Source organism: Photinus pyralis, unplaced genomic scaffold (genome assembly GCF_008802855.1).
Source record: "Photinus pyralis isolate 1611_PpyrPB1 unplaced genomic scaffold, Ppyr1.3 Ppyr1.4_LG2, whole genome shotgun sequence".
In the NCBI taxonomy this organism is placed as follows: Eukaryota; Metazoa; Arthropoda; class Insecta; order Coleoptera; family Lampyridae; genus Photinus; species Photinus pyralis.
In genome coordinates this window covers 14,881,983-14,898,428 of record NW_022170403.1, presented here as the reverse complement: position 1 = coordinate 14,898,428, position 16,446 = coordinate 14,881,983, and the positions used below count along the sequence as shown (strand labels likewise).

The 16,446-nt window shown below is 36.1% G+C and overlaps 2 protein-coding genes and 1 long non-coding RNA gene across 5 annotated transcripts in view; 1 reads left to right on the top strand and 2 right to left on the bottom strand.

Moving 5' to 3' along the window:
* Positions 1-16,446, top strand: part of LOC116164505 (acyl-CoA Delta(11) desaturase-like) — a 45,178-nt gene that overhangs the window by 16,011 nt on the left and 12,721 nt on the right. For both annotated transcript variants that reach the window (XM_031478699.1, XM_031478700.1), the window contains one exon: positions 15,484-15,722. In XM_031478699.1, the coding sequence (XP_031334559.1) occupies positions 15,485-15,722 (238 nt within the window). In that variant the 5' untranslated portion in view covers position 15,484. The remainder of the gene's footprint in view (positions 1-15,483; positions 15,723-16,446) is intronic.
* Positions 683-7,971, bottom strand: LOC116164503 (ABC transporter G family member 23-like). 2 transcript variants are annotated; one of them, XM_031478692.1, is made up of 8 exons: positions 7,523-7,971; positions 7,291-7,462; positions 2,406-2,762; positions 1,902-2,360; positions 1,673-1,850; positions 1,508-1,623; positions 1,123-1,459; positions 683-1,077 (listed from the first exon to the last, which is right to left on the bottom strand). In XM_031478692.1, the coding sequence occupies exons 1-8, from the start codon at positions 7,672-7,674 to the stop codon at positions 776-778; spliced, it is 2,073 nt and encodes a 690-aa protein (XP_031334552.1). In that variant the 5' UTR covers positions 7,675-7,971; the 3' UTR covers positions 683-775. The 2 variants fall into 2 exon arrangements, with proteins under 2 accessions (XP_031334552.1, XP_031334553.1); XM_031478693.1 differs by having other exon boundaries at positions 7,303-7,462.
* On the bottom strand, positions 15,772-16,369 carry LOC116164507. Its single transcript, XR_004143919.1, has 2 exons — positions 16,104-16,369; positions 15,772-16,053 (listed from the first exon to the last, which is right to left on the bottom strand). It is a non-coding gene; the product is annotated as an uncharacterized LOC116164507 (long non-coding RNA).

Here is a 16,446-nt window from a genome sequence, read left to right as displayed (position 1 = left end):
ATGTGACATTGTCTTACTTTAACGGCCGTCGCTATGACAGCGGCCGCGAAAGTGAATTTCGCGGCCGCCATGGCGAACGCGAAGTTGTTGTTTCGCGTCCAATTGCACAAAAAAGGCTTTTAAGTGCTTTAAAGTTGCTAGGTAATGATACTTCAAGTATGACTTTTGACGAGACTTTTGAAATTGTCATCTGGGTGAAATAAAAAATCCTCTTAGGTCGCTTTCTGTAAATGCAGAACACTTCTTTGGCTTTTGCCTATCCTTTGGTTGAAGCTTGCACAAACGCGCGTAATTTAGGGTATGCTTCAAAATCTGTTCCACTTTTTAATCGCAGCCTTGTTTGAAGTTTTGAATGAATGCACCAAAAGATAAAAGCTTTAAATACCTTTGACATTTCCTTCATATATGCCAGCATTATCGATGCATTTAAGACTTTATTCGTAAGTAACTTCCTATTCATCCATGGAAATAACTTTTCATATTCTTTATAATAGACTTTACTGAATTTGGATTTTAGACCTACCAACGTTTGTTTAAATTCTACAATAAGCGATTTAAAGTAGTTAGAGCGCGTTCGGCTGAAGTCGAGTCATGTACTCGGCCTACCTATTACTTACGGTAAACGTCCCCAAAAAAATGTTGTTATGAAGGAAATGGAAGATCCGGAGAACCGGATCTAAAATTGTAATATTTGTATTTATAATTTTTTTCTTTCCACTGCACAGATGGTAAGTTTCGCCTTAGTAGCGTCAATACATACTTTTCAAGAATTTATTTAGTATTTCTTTAGTCTTACTGCTATTGTACTGAAAATTAAAAATATGATAATCCAAGTTATAACACATATCACAGTTGTATATAATTGTGGATTGCTTAAATCCCAGCCTCTGTGTAAAATACTTCTCGCACTATCGGAAATTCCAGCGAATGGTAGCACCTTGGCGATGTATTGTATAACTTTAGGCATGGCTTCAACTGGCCAAATTAAACCACCTAAGATACCGGCCGGAAAAAAGGAACCCAATATCATGTAAGTGGCTGCTGCATCAGTAGGGCATAGTGTCGCCATTGTGAGCCCTGAAATTCAAACTTTACTTAGTCGTAATATACCGTCTTACTAACCGAAGCATAACCCCCACAGCGACATTAGCAGACACATCAGAATTATAAGGAGTATTGATCCATGCAATGGCATATCCATAACTAAAACTACACAAATAATAACAGCCACTATGTGGCCGACTGTCAAAACAAATTCGGTAATAAAGTGAGCTATCAACAGATAAAGACGGTCTACTCCCATCACCAATGACCGTTCAGTTACTCCAGATTGAAATTCCGTTAATATTGACGAGGCCATTGCAATAGCAGAAAAAAAACCTATAGCAGTCAAGACGAGAGCTGGTATTGCAAACTGTGTAAAATCGGGTAATTCCTTTCCGTAAATGTGCTCGTTCCACTAAAAACACATATTTTCTAAACTTTGTTTTAGGACCCTGCAAGATACCTTAAATGGTAACGATATGAGTGTTCGTCTATATCCACATGATTCGAAATAGTCGCCGATAAATCTATTAAAATTGTTCATAATTTCTTTTTGTACAAACATTGGCTTATTATATGCTAAAATCGGTAAAATATTCAAATTGTTCTGCATTGCCTACTTACAGACTTGATAAATCTCGTAGAATTTCGATAGTTGAATTGGATGCATCCCAGTCATCTAAAGTACGCGATAATTTGAGACGTTTCTTCAAAGTCGACGTGTAATAAGGGCTGAACACGATCGACGCATCAGCGTTACCCCTAAACACTGCTTCAAGAGCATCATCCATGTTATCGTAATACAACTAAAAGGCTTAAAGTTTTCACCAACGTATAAAGATGTTCTTGTGAGTTACCAAAGTAACCGCTGGAGTTTGAAGATAATGAAGAAAGTTGCAACTGAGCTGATCACTCTCGCATGTCGGTACGCTGCAGTTTGTGAGATTAGTCTCATAGTTCGCTACTGCAAAGGTTAGACTGACAGGGTCATGGCCTATTGCAAATTGAAATAGAATCACTTGCAAAATGGGAATAATTATGCTAAAAAGTAGTAATCCTGGATTTTTTAGCAACCAATGAGCATTCTTGCGCAGAAGTGGTGATAAATGACTATGTTTTATTTTGGCCTTCTTCAATACGGTTTGCTGAATATTAATCGGTCCCTCAACACTGCTTTTGACATCATAGCCGCTACATTTGCATTGAGCCACACTTAACGTTAGAAAGGCCTCTTCCAAAGTTGCAACCGATAACCTCGATAACAATGCATCTGGTGCTTCTTCCGAAAGAAGAACTCCCTCGCGAAGTAGTGCAACCTTAAATTCAATATAACATATTTCATTTATTAGTATTTCACTTACTGTATTAGCTTGACGAGCTTCATCAATGTAGTGAGTTGTCAGTATAACTGTTGTGTTAGATTTGCACGAAAGTTCCAAAAGATAATTCCAAATACTTTCTCTCAAGAGTGGATCTAACCCCACGGTGGGCTCGTCGAGAATAAGTAGCTCGGGATCGTGCATTAAAGCTACCGCGAAAGATATTCTTCTTCGTTCGCCCCCACTTAAGTTTTCTAGGGGTGTATCTACATCTGGTAACATTAGCAACTGCTTGAGGAAACAAATCTTTTCGTTAATTTTCTTAAAGCTTAGTCCTGCAATTGCTCCAAAATATCGCATTGTTTCAGCCGTTGTAAATTCCAGCTGCACTCCAACTGTCTGTAAATTATATATAGGTTACAGTACGTAATGTCCAATGCATCGTTTTAATGAAGATTTACTTGAAAAAAGAGTGCGCCTTATCAATGATGTTTTGCGAATTCGGATCTTAACGATTTAATTACAAAAATGTGGGTTCATCTTTGTATACGTAAAACTATGCACCTCCGACTACATGTCAATGCACTTTTATGTATTTTTGTACACCAATAGTACAGCAAAGGAATGGTGCGCGTGTGCTTACAATAGTAGATACTTGGCAAAATGTATTATGAACATAAATATCATCACAGGCGAAAATCAATTAAAAGTTGTACATTGTACTCGTATGTATATAATGATGGTGTGATGGACACGAGATTTACATTTGGTAATTTGGTATTGAGAACTAATTACCCATTTAACTTGCTAATAACTTGTTCTATGCTAATAATTACCTATGTAGAAATTGTCATTCAGCGTTTGTTAACTTTTTATATCCAAAGTCCAATGCACGTCTTTAACCGAGTAATTCTCACTTCTGTAAATATGTACCATGTATTGTGCAAATCGTAACGACTGCGCTTGAATGATTCATTGATTGATTATTTATTTATTTATTTATTTATTCATTCATTCATTCATTTATTTAATTTTGATCCCTCTCTTGTTCTGAGCCCTCAACAGGCTTGCGCCAAATTACAGAGTGACCCGCATAATGCTTTTTTGGAGGTACCCCTGCAGAAGGTCTGAAGTTCTTCAATACTACTCCGGTATTTACCTTACGGATTAGGAAAACTGCAGGAAAACCTAATTTGGAGTAGTCGGCAGAATCCTCGAAACTGGTCTAAGGTAATTCCCATCTCTGCCACGCCACAGATGAAAAATTCACCTCAACCCAGGTTCGAACACCCGACCTCCGGATTTATAGTCCAACGCTCTATCACTAAACCATAAAGCTAACTAATAAATCTAATTGCTCTTCTAATTGACTGCGCGATTTCCGATGGTTGCGCTAACTGAGGATGACTGCACGCTTAGAGCTGGCGATTTACATTGAATGCATAGCAATTGCGTGGATTGCACATTGATTACGAACAACTGAGCTACTTAATTATGTCCGTGTATGAAATATCCAACGTTCAGTCTTTCCTTGCACAAATATAAATATGTAAAAATGACAAAAGCGCTTATTGGCGACCTAATGTATAAATTTTCAGGAATATTCAGGAATTGTGTGTGCAATTTCCTTGAATATTAAAGAAATCAACATAATATTTTTCGGGATTCATGAAAAAATAGTTCATCTCATAGGCAACACGATACGAAGAATGGAATACGATTTTACGTAGGGAAATTCATTGCTACTCAGTTCGCAACCAGACTTTTAAGCCGGCTTATATTCAATAGCACTGATCCTTGAACTCGTAGACATCGATGGGAGAAGGTTTGACATCGCCGTCTCTATTCGTTGTTGAGTTAGACGAGAAACAGACGGACAGACGATCAAACCATCACATAAGGGGAATTTTTTTCGTTGGAAAAATTCTTCTTAAAAGTATTATGTGTACATATTGCCATATGGAAAGAATATTCTCAATTTAAAAGTAACAATTTTAGAATTTTATTTTTATTTTTTGGATCTATTTTGATTCTGGTAGAATTCGGTGTAGTGGTGCAATCACATTATTGGTGGCGCATTGGCCGATGCGTGCCAGGATGCACGCGCAACTCGCTTCTCGTCCTCACTCGCACTAACACACGGAAATGCTGACTTGGTTACCTCTTTGTACGTAACGTCATTGATTATGTGTATAAATAATAATCAATGGTAACGTCAAATACGAAGGGACCGTCGTTTTATCCACGACTTCATAGTAAATGACTGCACGAATATTCAAGGATTTCATAGATTACAGAATGATTTCTCTGATTGCACAGATTGAGCTGACTGCACAACACACAGTGTACACGTATTGCGCAAGTGAATAACCCCTCGGGTTAAGTAAACGTAATCGGTATTGATAATTAGCAGTTCTTCAGTACCTAGTAGTAATAACTTCAGGCAGATGTAAGACGTAAATTAAATTATATGACCGGAGAAAGAATGGTTCTTTAATGGAACACAAGTTTATTGCAATGGAACGAGATAAATGCAAAAGCCGAAGTAGAATCGGAAGGAGAATCACATCACAGATCACAATATTAACCTTTTTTTCGAAAAAATTCAAAAACCAGTCGATTTTTATTCCGATGGGGCCAATTATTGTGCAAAAATAATTCTTGAAATTTTAATCGTGTGTGCTAGAGATTGCAACTCCCCACAAATTTTTAAATGGGACGATGCTTCAAATGACCAATACTTTGGCAGGTGTTTTCTTTGCGTTTATTTTTATTTTTTAATCGATCGACCACTTGTGTAAAAATGGCACTTTAAAGTTTCAAAGTTTAAAAACTAATAAAATCCCCCAGAAAATGTATTCGTCGAAATGACCTCCATTATCTTCTATAGTTCTATAAAATAATAAAACCTTTATTTAAACCCATATCTTAAGGTTCTCAATACCTCGGAAGTTATTCGCCGGCATGCGGCTACAATTCTTTGAGGTAGTTCTACAAATTCACATTGGGATACCTTGTGTATACATTTATTATTATTATTATCGATATAGGTAAATATGTGTACCTGTACCCATAAAAGAATGACACTGGTCATGGTATATTATTGTACCGTATCTCACACTGCATAATTCAACAAATTAAGGATGCAGCACCTCACACGTTAAAATCCCAGACTATTGTGCATCTTTTTTCGTAGAATATATGAGTTAATTTCCAAACAAACAAATACATGAAAGGTATTTACCATTTTTTGCATATTACAAAAATATAATGAGGTTGTTTCCCTTTCATCAAAACCGCATTACCATGTTTTTACCCTTGTCGCTATACATTTTCTGATTTTCTGATATCGTTGTCTGGTATCATTTCTGATACTAGATGGTGATTTCTTAAATCAGAAACAATACAAGGAAATGTCTCCGTGACATTCTGTTCTACAAGAGGTAGACAGAAAACATGTCATTAAATAATATTTCACGTTGTGTTCGTACGCGTTTGCGTTATGAAAATATCATGCCCCGGATTAGAAATCAGGTATTGGAGTTATATGAATACCATAAGTAGTGCATAAGTTAGCACAGTGCAAAAATAGACACGCTAGGCCTTAATGCCTAGAAGGTGTTGCCAAACAGTTGCGATTTGCGAACAGCAGATGTTCTATTTCAAAAATCAATAACGCCAGTAGTTGAAGCAAGGGGTAGACATTTTTAGTGGAAAGAACATTTTATGATGAAACCTGGTAATTTTACACAAAGTACCAAACGTCGAGATCCAGAGATCTTTGGTATGTGTAGCTCCTTTCTTTATGAGAAATGTAAAAACCATAACAATTGGAAACGAAGGTAATGAACCACTTCCCAGCTCGGCATGCAATCTACTATTCCGTGACAGTAGCAGTAACACTTTCCCTGCCTCCTATCACATTACCAGACTCTTGTCAAAACTGACACACTATTAATATTAATAATAAAAAGTTCTATATGAAAATTGAAATGTTATATTAAAAAAGACGATTTCGGGTAATACAAAACCGTCAGCAAAATGACACTATACCACTATACGGCAGCGGCAGCGTCATACCTGCCAATAATATACCGGGGCGCTTTTATTAATAATAACTAAAGTAGGAGACGATACAAAAAAATCATGTGAAAATACATTTAAATTTTTGTTTTGTAAGTAACGACGATGACCATCGACGGACTTGAAGATGCTTTATCTAACAAAAACTGAGGCGAAAATACATGACGAAGAAACTTCTGTTCCCAATACTCCAATCTTTTAAATGCAATGCCTATCAAGCAATTCAAATATCATTATCTTCTTTGATTCTTGCGTTTCTAGGTTCGACTTCGGAAGCAGTGTTGGGCCTTTTTATTGTATTACAAAAAAAAATTGAAAAATTAATAAACGATAGGGAACTAAAAATGTTCACCAGCTCCTAAAATATGTATATAGGGCGGCAAACCCTGATCGCGCCCCGAGCGCCAATGTGCTACGCTACGCCACTATATGTATATCATTCTTTATGGCACAATTACATTAGAACTACACAGATAAAGCAATCAGTTGACCTTTTCCATTAGAATGGCATGATGCCCTCTACTTAATAAATATAGATGGGGGCGTAATACTCTTGCACAAATTTTATCAGTGTGCGATAAATTTGCCCCGGAATATACGCTCCCGGAAGATTCGGATCCGGAAAGTTCACCACTAAAATATTCGACCCCACCGAAATATATCCTCGCCAGTAACTAGCATCAATGGAAATTCACGTTCAGGAAAGGCAGACCTCTGGAATATTCACCTCCGCAAGATTTGCCCCCAAAGATTTTCCCCCGAACATGGTTTTGGAACCGGAATATTCCCCGTAGTAGGCAGATCTTTTTCATAAGAGTTGCAAATCAACAACCTGTGGTTTTACCTGTGGCTTTACCTGTGGCATGTATCCAATTTTTGTACCTGGAACTTGACTGTCTTTTGTACCCGGCGATCCTCCCATTACCCACATTTTTCCCGAATTTAACTTTTTCATTCCAACAATACATTTTATTAAAGTAGTTTTTCCACAGCCGCTGGAACCTAATAATCCATATCTAAAATTGTAAGTGAAGATGTAAAGATGGTTAGACGTTAGAGGAATAGGAATCACTTACATTGCTCCTTTTGGTACAGTCATGTTGAGATTTTGTAGGATATGAACCATTTCCTTTCCAGAACCATAATATTTGCACGCATTTCTTACTATTACGCTTGCTTCTTGTGCGTTAACGCAGAAGATGGTTTCACTTTCACTTATATTATTCATATATGCTTGAGTTTTCAACTTCTGGTCACGAAAGTTGAAATTTGCGGTAATTTATCACGGGTATACAGGTATACGTGATGTTAATTTACGAAGTTAAGATTGAGTTTAATAGCTGTGAATTCTTTTTACTAACTAATCGTGTGGAGAAACAAGTTTCTATAGCAAGGTGAACCAACTCATTTTAAGCACGTATTATTATAATATGATATAGGTACTGTCTCATATTTGAAATGTAAATGGAATTCAATAATATGCATAAGTGGAAATAAACGCGTAGCATTTAATACAGACTTGCGATAACGGGAGCAATTATTAAATAAATAATTACCAATATTAACAGTACTAAGATAATATCTCTCTTTCTCTCTCTCTATCTCTCTCCATAATGTGTTCAGAATAATTACAAGTGTTATTGCCTATTTTACAAAACTTTCCCGAGTTCAAGGTGACTATATTAAAATCAGTATCTATTATTTACAAAAGCATACTGTTTACATTCCTTTTCTATTTAACGTTACAAAAAGAAAATGCGACTATTAATTGTTTGGTATTTCTAAAGTAATAGAAATCCTCATTTTAACACTAATTGAATTTACCAACAAATTAATGTTCTCTGAAAATTGTATCCTAAAGCCCTAAAGGTAGCAAAGGTATGCGTCCTCTAACGCTAACCTACTGTGAGGATTCCCCATTAGCCGCGACAACATTTTACGACACCATGAATTTCCGACATCAACTGGTGATCGGTCGATTTTTAGAGATTTTTACTCAGCTTCTTATTACAGAAGTAGGTACTGGTTTGATTTGGGATGAGAAAGCGATAATCCTATTATACTCCTACTATTGCTCTTCTAGTATAAAAACAGTAAGTCAGTAACGTCAATCATAGCACGTGGTGTGCACAAATTATGCTATAACATTTTCATCTATATCTAGCCTATACGAAGAAAAAGACATAAGTTTTGCAGTGGGTGGCTACCAGGGGGTCGATTTTTGGCCGTTCGTTTCCTTAAAACGTATACGTATTCGTAAAAAAACGTTTATTTGCAATTTTTGACCATACGTTCATATTGCGTATACGTTCAATTGTGTTCGTTTTTCTGCGAGCGGGTAAATGGCGTTCGCAAACGCTCGCAACTGACGTTTTGTGAGTTATGTATCGGTTAGTGTTGAAGTTTTGACTCTTGAGACTTGAGAGGTACTTTTGCGTGGTATTGCACCCTCGCTTTGGCGTGTCCATCGTGTTTTGGGTATTTATGCTAATCAGCGCCTAAAATATTATTATTCTTTAATTTGAAATGACTGAGCAATATCTTCACTTCACCACCTAAGCTCAAACCCAAACGTCAAATAGTCCGCTTTAGTTCTAATCGAGCAACAAAGGCGACGTTGTCATATGCACTGTACGTTTCGGTTCCAGGCAGTTACGAACAGTAGTCAAAAATTGCATTTGGAAAACGTATACCTTTTTTAAGTCTTCGCATTTAAGCGTTTAGATGCGACTGGTTTCTAAAATCGACCCCCTGATACCGTTGTTATACTATATAGAATATAAACGACGTATAAGTGTTTGGGTTTGTCAAACCAAAGTTTTAAATGTTGGGAAAAGGGGAATGTAATACATATATCACACTCGCTATGGATGCGTATTGTATTTATTATTGTACAGGGTCCGGCAAAATGATCTCCCACATTTTGCACCGCCACAGTGCCAGAATCACTGAAGAGAGGGGGAGCTTAGTGTAGTCGGTTGGTAGCTCTGGCCTTGCCATTTCAGTTGTCAGTCATGAATTGGACGGGTGAGCATCGTGCCTTTGTTATTGAAACGTTTATGAAAAGTAACGAATCTGTGATTACGACGCAAAGAACATTTCGTACTCACTTCGCGCTTGGTAGACATGGTCCAGTTCCAGATCGCAAAACAATACTGTTGTGGGTTTAAAATTTTAGAGTTACAGGTTCAGCCTTAAAAAGAAAATCAACTGGTAGACCCAGAAGTGTCCGGACACCTGAAATTGAAATTGAGTGATGGAAACTTTCAGAAATCAGCTTCGAATGTGTATCGAAAAAAATGGTCGCCATTTGGACTCTGTAATTTTCAAAACTTAATAAAAACAAATGGCATAGCATACATTTTCAGTTAATAAAGACAAAATCTATATAACATTTACAATGGCGTTTTTATTACAGATTAAAATGTGGGAGATCATTTTGCCGGACCCTGTATTATTGTATTGTCATGCGGTTGTAATAGTGCGTATTACATGTGAGTAGAAAAATTGCACACTATCCCGCGAAGCTGTACGAGCCACAGTAAATTTTTACCACCCGCACGTAAGCACCAGGAATCCGAGTCAAAAATTCTAGATGATGTCGGTCCGTCTGTACTCTCATTTCCGGAGAAACGGCTGAACCGATTGGAACCAAATTCTTAGACATAAAAGAAAGGGCTGAAAATCATTTGGACAGAACGCGTATGCGCAGGTGTGCGTGTGGTATCTGTGCTAGCCATAGCAAATTATTTCATTACGCACGGGTGTAGGTAATGGGTACTACTATATCATGCCTCTAAATAATACGTTATGATCTCATTTTCAGGGAGGTCGTAGAAAAAACTATTTTCTGTCTGCTCTATCATTATACCTACTGTACTACACCTTATAATTTTCTTGTAATTTTAAACCACCTGGTACCTATCATTGGCTATAGAAACTCAATTAAGCAATTAATTAGTTAAAGCATTTTATTAATCTATAACTGCAACACAATATTGAACTTTGCTTCTAAATATATCTATCTGGACACGTACCTAGTAATGATTCCTTAATGTTTAAAGATCAAGTATTGTCTTGATGGATCCGCATGTAAGAAATGTAAAATTTCCAATTAAAAAACAACCCTGAGTTTTAAGTGGGAATCCTTGTATGACATTTAAAATAGGTAGGTAACCTCTAACCATTGAATTAGCACTATTCTTAGAGTACTATCCGATCAAAAATGAGTTGCTGTCGAGTCACCTTTGGAATTTTTGTTTCAATGGGAAATCGTACCTAACTTGAACTTCCAAAGGCGACTCGACAGCAACTTATATTTGATCGCCCATTATAAGAAATAAAGATAGAGGATGAACACGCTATTCTAACACGAACGTTTGTTTTGATCCAACATAACCCACAGTTTCACAGCTGAGAGAACGAAAGGCAAAGATTAGTAACTGTACTAATTCCACAAACAGTACACTCTTTCCCTATGTCAAAGGGTGCTGATAAATTAATAAACGCAATGGAATAAATTTTAATCTATAAAATGAGCTAAAAATGCAGAGATTACGTTTTGTGGAAATAAACAGAAATCGTCTCATCCATGGCACAATAGCCCTCATCTGTCAAATCGCTACACCGTTACCGTCGTGGCACACTAAAAAAATCCATTTAGATCCTTTCAAATATATGTGTTATTAATTTTCTCTTAAACATCATCTCGCGAAATGTGACTAGTTCGCTTCCTGCAATGTTTATAAACACGACGAGATGATGGACGTTTTGATAAGCAAGCAAGGCATCTCTACCTTTATTTCTTACTCTGAGGCATTATTCAATGCTGTAACCTTAAACTTATTTCACGCAATTTTCCTAACCCTTTATTGGCACATGTTACCCATATAGTTCCGGAGCATTCGCCAGTCTAAAGTAGCAGAAGCATCGGCTGAAGCAACGGAAAACGGGCAGAGATATTTTGTTTTACAATACTCATTTCTTTTGTAATATTCACAAAATTACAGATCAATATAATAGCACTTTCCCGTAAAAAGTAGCCTAAGACACGGACACCCCACCCGGAGGAATAGATGGGCGAAGATATTTTATCGTCTAGGAGTCTTTGCGATAACGTATTTCCTACAAAAATTTTAGATCAATCAATGACTCTCTCCTGTAAAGAACTAGTTCAAGGAACGGGCATAGGTACGGAGAGATTGTTCAAAATACTTACTTTTCCAAATCCAGGCAAGCGCTAAAAACGATGCATGCATTTGGCTGATACCATCACAAATACGCTAAGAGGAAGGATATTCAAGCTGGTTCATTAAGGTTGTGCTGCCTTATTCAGGAAAGTTATGGCGTATCCTGGCGAAAAGAGCACTATAAGATCACTGAACCGGATCACTGAAATTCACCCGACTTAATTATGCATCCTCTATATCATCAGCATAAAGTTTGTGAAGTTCCAGATGCGTTCTTTATCGTCTAAAAGGACATTTATTGTTTGGTTATACGGGATGTCAATTTTAAAACTTGCAGTCGGCCATATTTTCCAAACTAAAGAAGATATTGAAAATCGCGCAAAACTGTTTCGGGGGTATCAAGGGGGAATCAGAATGACGTTATGAAAGATCTCAAACTACTCATCCGAACGCTGTCGAGCATTCTAGAACATTCTCGAACAAACGTTATATTTCTAGGAAAGATTGCGTCACATCCGCCTTCGTTTGATGACTAATCGTTCATGGCGCCTCGATGTCTATGGCCTACTTACACACAAAATTTCATTTAAATATACATACAGACAGACAAACGGACAAACAGACAGACATACAGACAGACACAGACCGAGAGACAAACGGACAATACTGTCAGGTGGACAGACAGACAGACAGACAGGCAGGCAGCAATACAAAATTATAAACGATTTCGAGGCGAAAAAATCGGGTCTCTTAAGATTTAACAACGGACAGAGGACACATCGACCTAAGTCATAGACGAAATGCTTTCTGCGAAAGTACTGGGGTATTATGTATTTAACGATAGTCTCGATTGGAAAGACCGCTTCAACATTATAATTTCAAAACTTAATATTGTATGACACACAGTACGTGTGTTCAAGTAATTGATATCGACACAATTTTACTTTTTTTAAACTGCAATCCCTACTAGATTATAGACCCATCCACCGCCGTACACGGAGAAAAATGGATTGTTAAAATCATATAGTAAAAATTATATTGTAAACAGTACGAGAAGCTATTATTAAATCAAACAAACCTTGAATTCTATACCACTTATAATCATGAGTGATGTTCCAGAGATTTTGAGGGTTGGGCCAATACAATATGGCAGTATAAGTGCAACAAAACTGTATTATATTGATTATTATACCTTATTGTTGCAAATATATCATGATTTTTGAATTTATAATTGTAGGTATATATTCGAAACCAATATGTGTGTATCCTGATTTTTGGTTAAAAAGGAAGGTTTTACACTGCCTTTTTTTGAGCCCGGAAAAAAAATTGTCTCAGATCGACCCGGAAAAAAAATTTTCTTATAGAATGTGGCCTGTAGAATCCATAATTTTAAACAGTTCCAAGATTGGGCTACTAGTTCAAAAGTTACAGCCCTTTGAATTTTCTTTCGAAATTGGTTTCTGGTCTATAACTTTTGATTGAGAAGTCTGATCGAAAAAGTACGAATTGTTTTGGATTCTACGCACCAAAATTAATAAGAATTCCCGAAATTTTGGTGCAGGGTGTGTATATTAATTAGTTGCAATAATCTAAGTTACTTATTAATACAAAGCGGAGATGTTAATTCAACTACTCCCGTATTACAAAAGCATGCATATGAGACGGTTGCCGTTACATACAGTTTTTTTGTATTGGTTAAAACAATTAGTCAAACTAGCTATACACTTGCAACAATATGTATATGATAAATTTTATAATTCTTCATAGCTATCCCTATACGTATTATATTTTTTATTATACCTGAATCACAATCTCCGTTTTAAACACTCAAATGCGTGCGAAAAAGGGCCTTTAAAACACACGTGCTTTAAAGTTGCTAAGTAACGATACTTCAAGTATGACTTTTGAAACTGTCATCTGAATGAAATAAAAAATCCTCTTAGGTCGCTTTCTGTAAATGCAGAACATTTCTTTGGCTTTTGTACCTATCCTTTGGTTGAAGCTTTCACAAACGCGCGTCATTTAGGGTATGCTTCCAAATCTGTTCCACTTTTTAATCGCAGCATTGTTTTAAAGTTTTGAATGAATGCACCAAAATATAGAAGATTTAAATACCTTTGACATTTCCTTCACATATGTCAGCATTATGGATGCATTTAAGACTGTATTCGTAAGTAACTTCCTATTCATCCATGGAAACAACTTATTCTTTATAATAGGCTTTACTGGATTTGGATTTTATACACCTACCAACGTTTGTTTAGATTTTACAACAATCGATTTAATGGACGGTGTATTATCTTTTTCAACGGAAATCGTTTAATTCACAAAGACGATGATTTTTATAAACAAACGTCAAGTGACATTTCCATGGCAAACGTGAAATTACGAACACCCAGCCCACTTAATTAGACATGTATTCGAGTATAACGTCAATATGACTTCATTGTATTTCATATTTTTAAATTATACTGCAGGTATAATAATAATACATTATATATCAAGGTAGAGAAGTACAGTATTATTGCCTGAGCACCAAGATTACATCTCGAGGCGCTTGCGCCGAGGGGTGCAAGGTGCGAAGGCAATAATAGACTTCTCTACCGTGGTATATATACTATTTTTTTCACTACTAGCACTTGAAATCCTCTAAATTAACATATTATATTGATAAGAAAATGAACGGTTGGACAGAATTTTTTGTTTATTAATTTAACATGTCAATCAAGTACGTAGAAGTACAAGTCAAACAGGCCGTATTTTGTTCTGTCATTGAGATATTTTCAAAGAGTAATTTCGTTCGAATTTTTCCAAAATGTGATAATTTTAGGTATGTAATTTCTCTGAAAATGGCGGATGGTGGCAATTATTCATTTTAGAGAACTTGTCCAAACGTTTATTGAGCGAAATTTCGGGTTGTTTTTTCTAAAAGTGACAGCGTGACAGTTCTCATTATTGACTACTAGTTAATAATGTCCACATTATTAACCACTTTGAACAAATGCCGAGAAAGCCTACTTTACAAGTGGAAAAAAGGTTAATAATGATGTCATCAGACGCTAGTAGTGAAAAAAAAATACTATAAGATACACGTGTATAATTGGTCTTTAAAGCACTTGCAACGTTAAAGGCACTCCGCTTTGCGTCGTGCCCTTAAACTCGTTGCGCGTGCTTTAAAGACTTGATTATACACTTGTATCTTAATATACTATTTTGATAGCTATTATTATATTTTTAATTACCTTTAACATACATTTTTCTCCGTGTACGAGTTCTTATACCGAAAGTATTAATAGCTCAAAAAAGAATGATTAGAGCGGTGGTGTACTCCCGCCCTCTCGAATCTTGTCGCACGCATTTTAAGAATCTTAAAATAAAAACTGTGCGGAATCCATATGTTAGAACTATTAGTATACGTTTTTCAACAAACATAAACTGATAGTGGAAAAGGACACAAATTATTGAGATCACTGAATATCTAGAATCTACTCCAACATTTGAATCTAACTAACAATCTCCACAAGTACAAGGAATCGAACTTTTTAATAAAAGAAAATGTGATAGTTTAGTTCAATTAAAAATACCTAAAGTGTGGAAATAAAAAAATGTCCTTATATAGTATGGTCGAGTTTTAATAAGGTAAAGTCAATGTTTTAAGTTTATACGAGTATAATATTAATATTTTATATAAACACACGTATTTCGTTATATAGGTACCACGACGGAATTTTTAGTAGTATTTAGACCTAATAAAGAATGTAATATAGGTAATGTATAATCTTTATAATCTTTCCGTACCCGTAGTGCCTCACTCATGAAAGCCATTTACATTTTTCTCTTGGTTTCAGAATGACAGATGACACTGATGATTTGAAAGAAGGAGTGCATTCAATTAAAACTACAAGTTCTAATGGGTTCCTTCGTGCCATTCCAAAGCAAGACCAATTTAATTCCAAAGTACCGAACGAAGAATTTGTACCGAATATTAAATGGCCAGACTTGATAGCTCAGTTGTTTATTCACGGTGGCTGCATTTATGGAGTGGTTCTTATGTTTAGTTCAGCAAAGCTACTTACTAGTTTATTTGGTAAGTTATACCATTAGGTACATCTATGAATTCAGGAGCTACACGTCTATTAATCTTTACAATTTATTATATCCACGAATGTTGACTAATGATGAATTATATCAGGTTACATAATAAACTAATAATAATAATAAAATACCCATATTCACTAGGTATGGCGAGTCCAGTCAGTTGGGGTCAAATAAGGCCTTTGCACTGCAAAGGGTGGTGTAGTAGTAATTTTTCAATATGTTGTTGAGATCTGGGCATTGGAAAAAAACATGTTTTCGACCTTGGCGGATGAAAAGGTACAGAAAATAGTGTTTTTCCAAATAACTCCGCAGCAGTTGATCTTACGAAAAAAGAGTTCAAATAAAAGTTAAAGAAGGAAAAATTTCTCACATTTTTTGTAAAACTTTCTTTTGTACCTCAATATGTTCCGATTTGCAGCGGCAGAAATATGAACATGTTTGTAAAACCCACAATTTTGGATGGTAAATTTCGTGAGAGCACTTATTTTTAATGATTTTCCCGCACCGCAATTAAAGCCCCTCTAATTTCGTTACTGACAAAAGAAATGGAACAGGCTGCTGTAACTGTTGAGTAAACAGAAGAAGATGTGCTGATTGTCAGGTCCGCGGTGTACTGTTACTCAATATTTGATGCTGTTTTCGTAGTTGACCAACGCGTTAAGCTGCTTGTATTGTCAGAAGCACTCAAAATGATGACAATCATGACGGCAACA